Genomic DNA, 13,491 nt, shown 5'->3' with positions numbered 1-13,491 from the left:
AAGCCTATTAAAAACAGAATTAGCAACATGACTGCAGCTGGCCAATCTCTCACACACATCTCTGGCTCCCTCAGAGGGGTTCAGTGTGTGTGTGTGTGTGTGTGTGTGTGTGTCCCTCTCTGCTACACAGACAGAGAGAGTTGATTGAAATGTTTATTACAGCTGCCTGCCAGGAGAGATAGAGGAGAGTGATGGGAGATAAACTAGAGAGAGTGAAGAAGAGGAGAGGAGGAAGAGTGAGGGAGAGATGGGAGATAAACTAGAGAGAGTGAGGAAGAGGAGAGGAGGAAGAGTGAGCGAGAGATAGAGGAGAGTGATGGGACATAAACTAGAGAGAGAGAAGAAGAGGAGAGGAGGAAGAGTGAGCGAGAGATAGAGGAGAGAGATAAACCAGAGAGAGGGAGGGGCTCGTTGATCATTCTGATTAAACTACAGATATTGTCCTTAGTGCTTCTTTGAGAGGAAAAAGAGAGAGGGAGGAAAAGGAGGAAGATAGAGGGAGAGGAGAAAGAGGAGGAAGAGTGAAGGAGAGGAGGAAGAGAGTGAGGGAGAGGAGGAGAGAGGAAGTCTTTCTGCTGACTCACTGCCTTGGTTAGAATAGCACATAGAAGGGCTGAGCAGGTTGAACGAGGACAGAGAACAGAGGGATGGAGGGAGGCTGTTAACTTGAACTATATGCCCAACAAGCATCTAGGGGACTGCCTGTGCTTCCACGATAAGATACATTACCCTAAGCACATTCCTCTAAGAACATTTCTTAAAACAATGCACTCTATACATTACCCTAAGCAAGCTAATTTCATTATCTAGAATGATCTGCAAGTCATGTTGAATCAGTTTCATTCAGAATCAGCTCATCTTGATAAAATGCTCTGTTTGCTACAGGAAACAGATATGGACTGAGCAACAGTTCTGCTGCATGCTTACTAACGTTGCAATATTCCAGTAACATTCCCAAAATATAGGTTTTAGGACAAAATATGTGAATCCTCCAAACAGGATTTATGGAAAACCCGGGAATTATGGGAAAGTTACCTGAATTTCACAACCATATTCAACTCATATAAATCTTGACAGATTATTATACTGCATTCTCAAATTCCTTCTTCCCAAGTGTTCTAGAAAAACAATAGCCTTCAAAAAAAGAACAAATAAATGCCATGGATAATGGGCACTGATGCAGCAGATGAACAGAAGAAAGGAGACCTTCAGAATGTCTTTAGATGAGGTGGCTGGGGGGAAACAGCATTCTGCAAGGATAAAATGAACAATAGAATGACCTTTTAGATATCAACAAACGTACACTAAAGTCTGAGTCCATGTCGGCAATATGGACTGAGCAACAGCAGGGCCTCCCAGGGATAAGTTCAACACAGGTTTGTCAGAATCTTGAGTCCATGTCGCTATTTGAGGATGAATCTGGAGACATTTCCTGAATACAGCAGTGAGGAAATCTAAGAAAAGTTGGAGCCGGGCTAACCTCCTAAAATATAGTGTTTAGAGCCCCCCCTGTTATCCACTGAAGTGGGATACACCAGAGAGAGAGAGAGAGAGAGGAGAGAGAGAGAGGAGAGAGAGAGAGAGAAAGAGGGAGAAAGGAGAAAGAGAGAAAGGAGAAAGAGGAGAAAGAGAGAGAGAGAGAGAGAGAGAGAGAGAGAGAGAGACACAGACACAGTACATCTGAAATGACCACCTATACCTTATAAAGTGCACTACTTTAGACCAGATCTCTATAGGCCCTGGTTAAAGTAGTGCACTAGATAGAGGATAGGGTGCCATTTTGGAAAGTGGTGGCAAACTAGGTCACAGTTTCTCCTCAGAGAAGTATACCAATGTTGGGAGGTCAGACAGATGTAAACAGATAGACCAGGCTGGGGGGAAACAAACAGTACTGCAGTGAAACTAGGGCAGTCAGGAAGTCACTCAGTGTCAAACAGCTACAGTCTCTGAAGCTCTGACACACACGTCCCTGAGACGCTCAGAGTACAGCGCCAACACAGAGCTGATCTACAGCATTAACAACAAGCGGTTCAAGAGTTTAACTCACAAACAACCTGACTGTTTATAATGCATGATCTGCCTCGGTGCTGAACACCCTGTACATAAGAATCAAATTTGATCGTTCACACACACACTTAGCAGATGTTATTATGGGTGTAGCAAAATGCTAGTGTTCTTAGCTCCAACATTAGAATCAAATAGACTTTTAAAATCTTTTTTGACATCAGCAGTTGTCACTAAGTGCTTTACAGTTCCCCGACTAAGACAAGTCCAGACACTTTTAGCAGTGCAGAGAGAGAGAGAGAGAGAGAGAGAGAGAGAGAGAGAGAGAGAGAGAGAGAGAGAGAGAGAGAGAGAGAGAGAGAGAGAGAGAGAGAGAGAGAGAGAGGAGAGAGAGAGAGAGAGAGAGAGAGAGAGAGAGAGAGAGAGAGAGAGAGACAAAGCGAGTGATTGACTGAGGATAGATTAGAGCTGGGCTCTTGGCTTGCTGCCTACACAACCAGAATTGGCTGGACAACGTTGACCTTTATCTTGGGCAGTATTTCAATGGCCACTTAAAGGCTTTAGGAAGTCCACTCTGGAGCTGACAAACATGTTGTTTTCTTTCAAACGACATTTCTTCCTGTTAGAAAGTCACCTACTGACTCAGCATTAAGTCCTTATTAAAAAATGTTCAATATGCAAAAATCACACCGCCATTTCCTGGCTGCTAAAATCCAAAATTGTTTCGCCTAATTTCAGTTTGTGTGACAAATCAAGCAGTCATTGAGTAGAGAATCATTGTACCATCTAAACCGTTGTGAAATATAATTTCCATAAGCAAAAATATTGTATTTTCAGCTGTTTGAATCTGGTGTACAACAGAAAGTAAAAAACGGAAACAAAACTTAATGAGAAATAGAAATAGTGCACATAGAACTGATCGCCCGCTTCTTAGACATGCTTAAATGAGAATGACAGATCTAGAAATAACATTAATATGTTTATTTGGTTGTCACCCAAAAAGTTACATACGGCAGCATTAAGTCAGTGTTTGTTTTGCATGTCTCTGAAAAAAACAGAAACAACTTTGAAATTCTTGTATTTTTTAAATTATTTTATTTGGGTGTCATTTTTTTATTTTAAAATGTTTGTTTTTTAAATTATTTATGTATTTTTTGTTGTTGTTAATTATGTATGTTTTTTCTTATTATTTTTTGCAGACCCCAACTGAATAGTAGCCTTTACACCCAGATAGTGGTTTTGTTTGGGAGATCCATCTATGAACTGAGCAGGCCTGTATCCCCCACCCATTCACCCAGTGATATTCACCCAGTGATATTCACCCAGTGATATTCACCCAGTGATATTCACCCAGTGATATTCACCCAGTGATATTCACCCAGTGATATTCACCCAGTGATATTCACCCAGTGGCCCAGTACTGCACCAATGTGACCCAGTTTCTATTCACTCACTGGCCCCTTTGTTCCGCTGTAAACACTCCAATAGAGCCAGCCGGGTGGCATGGCAACACAAGCCCCAGCAGCCAGGCCCGCCCTAGTGGCAGCCTAATCCCTTTATAGTGCACTACTTTTGACCAGGGCCCATAGTAGTGCACATTTGGGACACATGCCATCTAATAGAGCCTGGTGGCATGGGAACAAAGGCAATACCAGCCACTAGGGTAAGCGTATCCATTAAGCACATTTCCATCTTTGGATTCAAATAAAAATAAATACAAATGTTCTGCTGTTTAATGTTTCAACCAATTCACGTGGTTGTTATATCCATAACAGTTTTTATTCGAAGCCAATCAGATGTTTTCTTATTAAATGATTGTTAGTTGTCTAAGTTCCTGCTAGTGGCCAATTTCAAAACTGCAAAGAAAAACGTTGGTCGTTGAGGCGACCATCGGATAAACACATTTTAAAAATACTTTTTATACCTTCTAAAATAAGTGATCATACTTCATGTAAAATGAAGAGATTGACAGCATACTTCAACGGCATTCATTACCATTAAAACATCTGGTTTTTCATGCATGTCTCAGTCGCAACATAACCTGGCGAACTACAACAAGAAAAAAGATTTCAGGCATTTGCAGCTTACATTTTTAAATGCATTTGGTCTTATTTTACTGTTAAATGAGCCTTGCATTGTTTTCCATAGATGTCATTTTTGTAAATTTGATGTTTATCTCAGCTGGGCTTAAAGGTGCATTATGCAAAAACATTTATTTAAAAAATGTTATCGCTCATCCATTTTCTGATTGCTAAAACTAATAGTTCTGCTAATTTCAGTTTACACGACAGAAACAAGCTATGTACTGTATAGTATAGAGAAACAAGCTGTGTACTGTATAGTATAGAGAAACAAGCTATGTACTGTATAGTATAGAGAAACAAGCTGTGTACTGTATAGTATAGAGAAACAAGCTGTGTACTGTATAGTATAGAGAAACAAGCTGTGTACTGTATAGTATAGAGAAACAAGCTATGTACTGTATAGTATAGAAAAACAAGCTATGTACTGTATAGTATAGAGAAACAAGCTGTGTACTGTATAGTATAGAGAAACAAGCTATGTACTGTATAGTATAGAAAAACAAGCTATGTACTGTATAGTATAGAGAAACAAGCTGTGTACTGTATAGTATAGAGAATCATTGTACCATCTAAACTGCTGTGAAATATCTCTTCAGTAACTACATTTAAAAATATATAATTCTGGTGTTTGAAGCTGGTGTACAAAACCGAAAGACAACACAAAAACAAAACTTAAGAAAGGGAAGCGTAGTAATAGCACACTTAGAACAGATATACTGCTTATTAGACTTGCTTTCAATGAAAATAACAGATCCATAACTCATATTTCTATGTGAATTTGGTCAGGTCACCCAAAAGGTAAATATTGCAGCTTGAAAAAGGTACAGTAGCACACAAACTACTCCCGCTACACAGAATGTAAATGACAATAAATAAATATTACTCAATATGATCAATACTAACTTTGCATAATATTGTATTCTATGAAGCCCCAGTATGCTCCTATTAAGCCCCAGTATGCTCCTATGAAGCCCCAGTATGCTCCTATAAAGCCTCAGTATGCTCCTATTAAGCCCAGTATGCTCCTATAAAGCCTCAGTATGCTCCTATTAAGCCCCAGTATGCTCCTATAAAGCCTCAGTATGCTCCTATTAAGCCCCAGTATGCTCCTATGAAGCCCAGTATGCTCCTATAAAGCCTCAGTATGCTCCTATTAAGCCCCAGTATGCTCCTATAAAGCCTCAGTATGCTCCTATTAAGCCCAGTTTGCTCCTATGAAGCCCCAGTATGCTCCTATGAAGCCCCAGTATGCTCCTATAAAGCCTCAGTATGCTCCTATTAAGCCCAGTTTGCTCCTATGAAGCCCCAGTATGCTCCTATTAAGCCCCAGTATGCTCCTATTAAGCCCCAGTATGCTCCTATTAATCCCCAGTATGCTCCTATGAAGCCCCAGTATGCTCCTATTAAGCCCCAGTATGCTCCTATGAAGCCCCAGTACGCTCCTATTAAGCCCAGTATGCTCCTATGAAGCCCCAGTATGCTCCTATGAAGCCCCAGTATGCTCCTATGAAGCCCCAGTATGCTCCTATTAAGCCCCAGTATGCTCCTATGAAGCCCCAGTATGCTCCTATGAAGCCCCAGTATGCTCCTATTAAGCCCAGTATGCTCCTATGAAGCCCCAGTTTGCTCCTATTAAGCCCCAGTATGCTCCTATAAAGCCTCAGTATGCTCCTATTAAGCCCCAGTATGCTCCTATGAAGCCCCAGCATGCTCCTATTAAGCCCCAGCATGCTCCTATTAAGCCCCAGCATGCTCCTATTAAGCCCCAGCATGCTCCTATGAAGATAAGATAATTCAGTTCAGGTAGCAGTGTCTCCTGACCCCTCCTGTCTCAGCCTCCAGTATTTATGCTGCAGTAGTTTATGTGTCGGGGGGCTGGGGTCAGTCTGTCACATCTGGAGTATTTCTCTTGTCTTTTCCGGTGTCCTGTGTGAATTGAAATATGCTCTCTCTAATTCTCTCTTTCGCTCTTTCTTTCTCTCTCTCTCTCTCTCTCTCTCTCGGAGGACCTGAGCCCTAGGACCATGCCTCAGGACTACCTGGCTTGATGACTCCATGCTGTCCCCAGTTCACCTGGCCGTGCTGCTGCTCCAGTTCCAACTGTTCTGCCTGCAGCTATGGAACCCTGACCTGTTCACTGGACGTGCTACCTGTCCCAGACCTGCTGTCCCAGACCTGCTGGAACCCTGACCTATTCACCGGACGTGCTACCTGTCCCAGACATGCTGTCCCAGACCTGCTGGAACCCTGACCTGTTCACTGGATGTGCTACCTGTCCCAGACCTGCTGTTTTCAACTCTCTAGAGACAGCAGGAGCGGTAGAGATACTCTCAAAGATCGGCTATGAAAAAGCCAACTGACACTTACTCTTGTGTTACTGACTTGTTGCACCCTCGACAACTACTATGATTATTATTATTTGACCATGCTGGTCATTTATGAACATTTGAACATCTTGACCATGTTCTGTTATAATCTCCACCCGGCACAGCCAGAAGAGGACTGGTCACCCCTCATAGCCTGGTTCCTCTCTAGGTTTCTTCCTAGGTTTTGGCCTTTCTATGGAGTTTTTCCTAGCCACCGTGCTTCTACACCTGCATTGCTTGCTGTTTGGGGTTTTAGGCTGGGTTTCTGTACAGCACTTTGAGATATCAGCTGATGTAAGAAGGGCTATATAAATACATTTGATTTGGTTTGATTAGTACCTCCTACTGTGCTACCTAAAAGAAAGAACACTTGCAGTAGGCTCCAATTACTTTCACATCATCACCACTGCACACGAACAGCAGGAAAACATTTCAAAAGATTCACCGACAGGAGCGAAAGACCAATGGAATAAAACATCACCAGCTTTTGTCATTAAACAAGATTTACCTGAGAGAGAGATGGAGAGATCTTAACAGAGAGAGAGATGGAGAGATCTTAACAGAGAGAGAGATGGAGAGATCTTAACAGAGAGAGAGATGGAGAGATCTTAACAGAGAGAGAGATGGAGAGATCTTAACAGAGAGAGAGATGGAGAGATCTTAACAGAGAGAGAGATGGAGAGATCTTAACAGAGAGAGAGATGGAGAGATCTTAACAGAGAGAGATGGAGAGATCTCAACTGAGAGAGATGGAGAGATCTCAACTGAGAGAGATGGAGAGATCTTAACTGAGCGAGATCTTAACAGAGAGAGAGATGGAGAGATCTTACAGGGAGAGAGATGGAGAGATCTTAACAGAGAGAGAGATGGAGAGATCTTAACAGAGAGAGATCTTAACTGAGAGAGATGGAGAGATCTCAACTGAGAGAGATGGAGAGATCTCAACTGAGAGAGATGGAGAGATCTCAACTGAGAGAGATGGAGAGATCTCAACTGAGAGAGATGGAGAGATCTCAACTGAGAGAGATGGAGAGATCTCAACTGAGAGAGATGGAGAGATCTCAACTGAGGGAGAGATCTTAACTGAGGGAGAGATCTTAACAGAGAGAGAGATGGAGAGATCTTAACAGAGAGAGAGATGGAGAGATCTTAACAGAGAGAGAGAGATGGAGAGATCTTAACTGAGAGAGAGATGGAGAGATCTTAACTGAGAGAGAGATGGAGAGATCTTAACTGAGAGAGAGATGGAGAGATCTTAACTGAGAGAGAGATGGAGAGATCTTAACAGAGAGAGATGGAGAGATCTTAACCGAGAGAGATCTTAACAGAGAGAGATGGAGAGATCTTAACTGAGAGAGATCTTAACTGAGAGAGAGATGGAGAGACCTTACCTGCAAGTGTTCACTTGAACCGCTGCTCAGCTCATCTCCAGACTCTGAGTCGTTGCGTCTCTCCGACCCCTCCGAGTCACAGTGCCCCGGAGGCATGTCCACGTCCAGAGGCGCCCTGCGGAGCTCAGGGGAGGTTGCACGGGCACGGGGCAGCGTGTTACATCCCCGTCCAGGAGCGCGAAGGTGGGTGTTTTGGAGGACATCTACGAAGGCCCTGTTGTGGTCGGTGGGGCTGCCAGGGTCTCTACCAGGGTTCTGGTTGGCATCCCTGTCCCTGCGCTGCCTCGGAGGGGTGAGGGCTGCCCCCGACGAGGAGGAGGGAGAGGGCGAGGAGGGAGAGGGCCGATTGAAACTGGTCACATTCAGGCTCTCGTTAGATCTGTCCATCTCCAGGACGATGGGCTTGACCCGCACCGGGTTCCCCCCGCTCCCCCCACGGTGATGCCCCAGGTGCAGGGGCTTGGGAGGCGGCATGAGGGCCTTGCGGACCTCCCTGACGTACTGTGCTGGGACATAGAATGCCTTGGCCCCCTCCTCCTTCTTCACCTGCCACCAGTCCCCGTTGGTCTTTTTCACCAGCATGTAACACTCTCCCTGGCGGATGGAGACCTGGCGCTCCTTGGACTTGTAATTGTAGTCATACTCCACCTCAATATACACCTGGCCCGGGGCGATGGGCAGCTCACACCCCCGCCCATCCTGCTCTGCTGCCATCACGGTGAAAACGCTGGCTGGTGCTCACCGCTGCAGGCACACAGGCTGGCTCTGCATGGCCCACCGTACAACTGGAGAGGAGAGAGAATAGGCCTAGTTTATCATAACATTAGTTTATATACACACTAAGGTTGCAAAATTCCAGTAAAAGATTCCTGGAATCAGGAGAGAATTAGCAAGAAATCCGGAATCCCTCAACTCCAAGATTTCTGTGCTTGTGTAGTTTAGACACTCACAATATAGAATGGAGGGATGGGACGAGGGAGCATAGACTGAAGACTGACTGGCCGTAGACCTGCAGCACAGACTGACTGGCCGTAGACCTGCAGCACAGACTGACTGGCCCCAGACCTGCAGCTCTGACTGACTGGCCCCAGACCTGCAGCTCTGACTGACTGGCCGTAGACCTGCAGCTCTGACTGACTGGCCGTAGACCTGCAGCTCTGACTGACTGGCCCCAGACCTGCAGCACAGACTGACTGGCCCCAGACCTGCAGCTCTGACTGACTGGTTCCAGACCTGCAGCTCTGACTGACTGGCCGTAGACCTGCAGCTCTGACTGACTGGCCGTAGACCTGCAGCTCTGACTGACTGGCCGTAGACCTGCAGCTCTGACTGACTGGCCGTAGACCTGCAGCTCTGACTGACTGGCCCCAGACCTGCAGCACAGACTGACTGGCCCCAGACCTGCAGCACAGACTGACTGGCCCCAGACCTGCAGCACAGACTGACTGGCCCCAGACCTGCAGCTCTGACTGACTGGCCCCAGACCTGCAGCTCTGACTGACTGGTCCCAGACCTGCAGCTCTGACTGACTGGCCCCAGACCTGCAGCTCTGACTGACTGGCCCCAGACCTGCAGCTCTGACTGACTGGCCCCAGACCTGCAGCTCTGACTGACTGGCCCCAGACCTGCAGCTCTGACTGACTGGCCCCAGACCTGCAGCTCTGACTGACTGGCCGTAGACCTGCAGCTCTGACTGACTGGCCCCAGACCTGCAGCTCTGACTGACTGGCCCCAGACCTGCAGCTCTGACTGACTGGCCGTAGACCTGCAGCTCTGACTGACTGGCCCCAGACCTGCAGCTCTGACTGACTGGCCGTAGACCTGCAGCTCTGACTGACTGGCCGTAGACCTGCAGCTCTGACTGACTGGCCGCAGACCTGCAGCACAGACTGACTGGCCCCAGACCTGCAGCTCTGACTGACTGGCCCCAGACCTGCAGCTCTGACTGACTGGCCCCAGACCTGCAGCACAGACTGACTGGCCCCAGACCTGCAGCACAGACTGACTGGCCCCAGACCTGCAGCACAGACTGACTGGCCCCAGACCTGCAGCACAGACTGACTGGCCCCAGACCTGCAGCACAGACTGACTGGCCCCAGACCTGCAGCACAGACTGACTGGCCCCAGACCTGCAGCACAGACTGACTGGCCCCAGACCTGCAGCACAGACTGACTGGCCCCAGACCTGCAGCTCTGACTGACTGGCCGTAGACCTGCAGCTCTGACTGACTGGCCCCAGACCTGCAGCACAGTGTCATTCGTTGTTCTGATTACTCAACCCACACATACTTCCCCCATGATGCCACACATTCCTGAGGCTAGGGACATAAAATGAGCTCAGTCAGGTGCAGCTTGTTGCACAATCTGACCTTTGATGAGCAGCTCCACCTAAGAGAGACATTCACTAGCCTGGAATCCAAAATGAATTGCTCCATTTCACTTTTGACATTCCCACAACTGTTCCAGAGAAGAAGTTGACAGTCAGTACAAGTATTTGAGCTTGTCACAATCCAACCCAAAACCCTGTGCCAGCTCAGTGATAATGTTTCATGTCCTGATGTTATGGCGACAGGCTAAACTGTACTCCAGAAGGGAAAGTTTGTGATTTGCCCCGCCTGAGGCCCTTGCTGACTTGCCCCGCCTGAGGCCCTTGCTGATTTGCCGCTCGGCAAAGTCAAAGTTAGGCCATGTTTCATGTGCAGTATTTGGATAAATCCTGCCGTCCAACTTCACCCAGGCTTGTTAAGATAGTCATCATCACACAAGCACGGTGTCATTGCTCTCAGATTTCCCCCATTTCTGTCCACCAAACCATCCTTTTCAAAACATTGCTTTTGAGTAGCCTAGTTACTAGGGACTTGAGAAAAGACTCCCCACAAGAAAAGCACAGCGAGCCAAACTGCTTTGAGTATTTATACCCTGGCTCCACTGAGCCAGCCAACACCCAGCCAGAGGCCCCTGAGACTGGTCTAAACTGGTCTAAACTACTCAGAAAGGGGTACGAGTTCTGTGGCCTTGTGGTTAGTGTCCGCCCTGAGATTGGAAGGTTCGGGGGTTTGATCCCCGGCCGAGTCGTACCAAAGAGCATGGCGCTTGCAACGCCAAAGATCGTGGGTTTGATTTTCACTAGGACCACCCATACCAAAAATGTCCAGGGGGGTGTACTTGTACATCAAGCTGCCGCACGCTACAGAAACAGGCTCAGACAAGGCCTACTGAAAAGGGTCCTAAAGCAGAACCCTCCTTAACAGCATCACCAACAAAGTCCACCGCCTGCTCTCTTCATAGGGGTGACTGTGGGATAGGCCAGTCCACCGCCTGCTCTCTTCATAGGGGTGACTGTGGGATAGGCCAGTCCACCGCCTGCTCTCTTCATAGGGGTGACTGTGGGATAGGCCAGTCCACCGCCTGCTCTCTTCATAGGGGTGACTGTGGGATAGGCCAGTCCACCGCCTGCTCTCTTCATAGGGGTGACTGTGGGATAGGCCAGTCCACCGCCTGCTCTCTTCATAGGGGTGACTGTGGGATAGGCCAGTCCACCACCTGCTCTCTTCATAGGGGTGACTGTGGGATAGGCCAGTCCAGCCTTGAGGTGGCTCAGTGTGCACTGTGCTGACAAGTTCGGATTTATTCTCATCCTTTATTTAACTTGCCTAGTTAAATAAAGGTTAAATAAAAATGTAAAAGCAGAGCAGTGTGAAGATAAAACCCTCAGACTTCATTACCACTCTACACTCAGATGGATCACACATCACACGCTACAGAAGAACAAGAAGCCAGAGGATCCAAATAAACAACACGGTGTCTCGTGGGTAATTTAAATTCAAACCCAGTAACCCACTGTGGTAAACAAACAGATGGTGGTTTTATGAATCACAATTCGCTAGGCCTAGGATGCATCTCAAACAGAACCCTATTTCCTAGTGCACTATATAGGAAACTAGGTGCCACTTCAGACACAGATTAAATGTGTTCTCAATCAACATCTGTCCACACAGTCTGCAGTAGGCTGTTATAGCAGTATCTCTCCAGCCATTCCTAGTTTGTCCCAAATGGCACCCCTTACACTTTCTAACAAACTACTTTTGACCAGAACCAGAAAGAAATAGGATGCCATTTGGGATGGAAGTAAGTCTCCAGTCACTCCCAGTAGATGTTATCTTTAGATCATTACCTTACAACACAGACAGATGGTGAGACTGTGTGATTACTAGCTCCCCTAATAGGAATACCTCAGCCAGAACAGCCATATTACCACAACCAATAATCCCACCAAACATCCATGGTTTACCGAATGATAAATCAAAGCTGAGCTGAGTAGAGCCACTGGCCAGGCCCTGCCAGCATATCCATTCTATAGTGTTGGACACTGAACAGGGGCCAGATATGACAACTGTGGACGCATCCTAAAATGGAAACATATTCCCTATTTCAGTGTTCTACTTTTGACCAGAGCTTTGTGGGCCCTGGTCAAAAGCAGTGCACTGTATAGGGTATGGGTGCTATTTAGGATGGAAACGTGGTCTGATTGATTTCCTAGCTGTATCTCCAGACAGACCGTTTCAGCAGGCGAGAATGACAGGAAGATGCAGCCGTTCTCTCTCTGTCCAGACTATTCCTTATTTTGAGGAGACATGGAAGGTGGCCAAGACAAGACGCCAGTCTCTTCTAGCGACCTTGCTTCCCAGGGGCTTTTCAGAGAGCAGCACTGACAGGATGTGTGTCTCCTGAGGTAGCTGCAGACTGACTGTGGTACTGGGTATTGCGTTGTAAGATGTTAGGTTAGGTCCTGTGTGGCTCAGTTGGTAGAGCATGACACTTGAAAACGCCAAGGATTGTGGGTTTGATTTCCACCGGGGGCCACCCATACTGAAAATGTATGCACGCATGACTAAGTCGCTTTGGATAAAAGTGTCAGCTAAAAATTGCATATTATATTGTGAAAATATCACAACTAGCTCCAGTGGCAAGAAAAAGTATGTGAACCCTTTGGAATGACCTGGATATCTACATAGAATTGGTCATCAAATTTGATTGGATCATCATCTAAGTCACAACAATAAAACAAACAGTGTTCTTAAACTAAATAACACAAATTATTATATTTTTCTTGTCTATATTGAATACATTATTTAAACATTCAGTGTACTTTGGAAAAAGTATGTGAACCCCTAGGCTAATGACTTCTCCAAAAGCTAATTGGAGTCAGGAGTCAGCTAACCTGGAGTACAATTAACGAGACGAGATTGGAGATGATTGTTAGAGCTGCCCTGCCCTGTATAAAACACTCACAAAATGTGAGTTTGTTATTCACAAGAAGCCTTGCCTGATGTGAACCATGCCTCGAACAAAAGAGATCTCAGAAGACCTAAGATTAAGAATTGTTGACTTGCGTAAAGCTGGAAAGGGTTACAAAAGTATCTCTAAAAGCCTTGATGTTCATCAGTCCACGGTAAAACAAATTGTCTATAAATAGAGAAATTTCACCACTGTTGCTACTCTCCCTAAGAGTGGCCGTCTTGCAAAGATGACTGCAAGAGCACAGCACAGAATGCTCAATGAGGCTAAGAAGAATCCTACAATGTCAGCTAAAGACTTACAGAAATCTCTGGAACATGCCAACATCTCTGTTGACGAGTCTACGAT

At 46.2% G+C, this 13,491-nt stretch overlaps 1 protein-coding gene across 5 annotated transcripts in view; it reads right to left on the bottom strand.

Moving 5' to 3' along the window:
• The window catches only part of LOC115157477 (rho GTPase-activating protein 12), a 156,419-nt gene that overhangs the window by 124,759 nt on the left and 18,169 nt on the right, over nt 1-13,491 (bottom strand). For all 5 annotated transcript variants that reach the window (XM_029705750.1, XM_029705752.1, XM_029705751.1 and 2 more), the window contains exon 2: nt 7,846-8,630. In XM_029705750.1, coding sequence (XP_029561610.1) covers nt 7,846-8,559 — 714 coding nt within the window. In that variant the 5' untranslated portion in view covers nt 8,560-8,630. The remainder of the gene's footprint in view (nt 1-7,845; nt 8,631-13,491) is intronic.

The sequence above is a fragment of the Salmo trutta genome, chromosome 21 (assembly GCF_901001165.1).
Source record: "Salmo trutta chromosome 21, fSalTru1.1, whole genome shotgun sequence".
NCBI classification, from domain to species: Eukaryota; Metazoa; Chordata; class Actinopteri; order Salmoniformes; family Salmonidae; genus Salmo; species Salmo trutta.
This window is presented reverse-complemented; position numbering and strand designations above follow the sequence as displayed.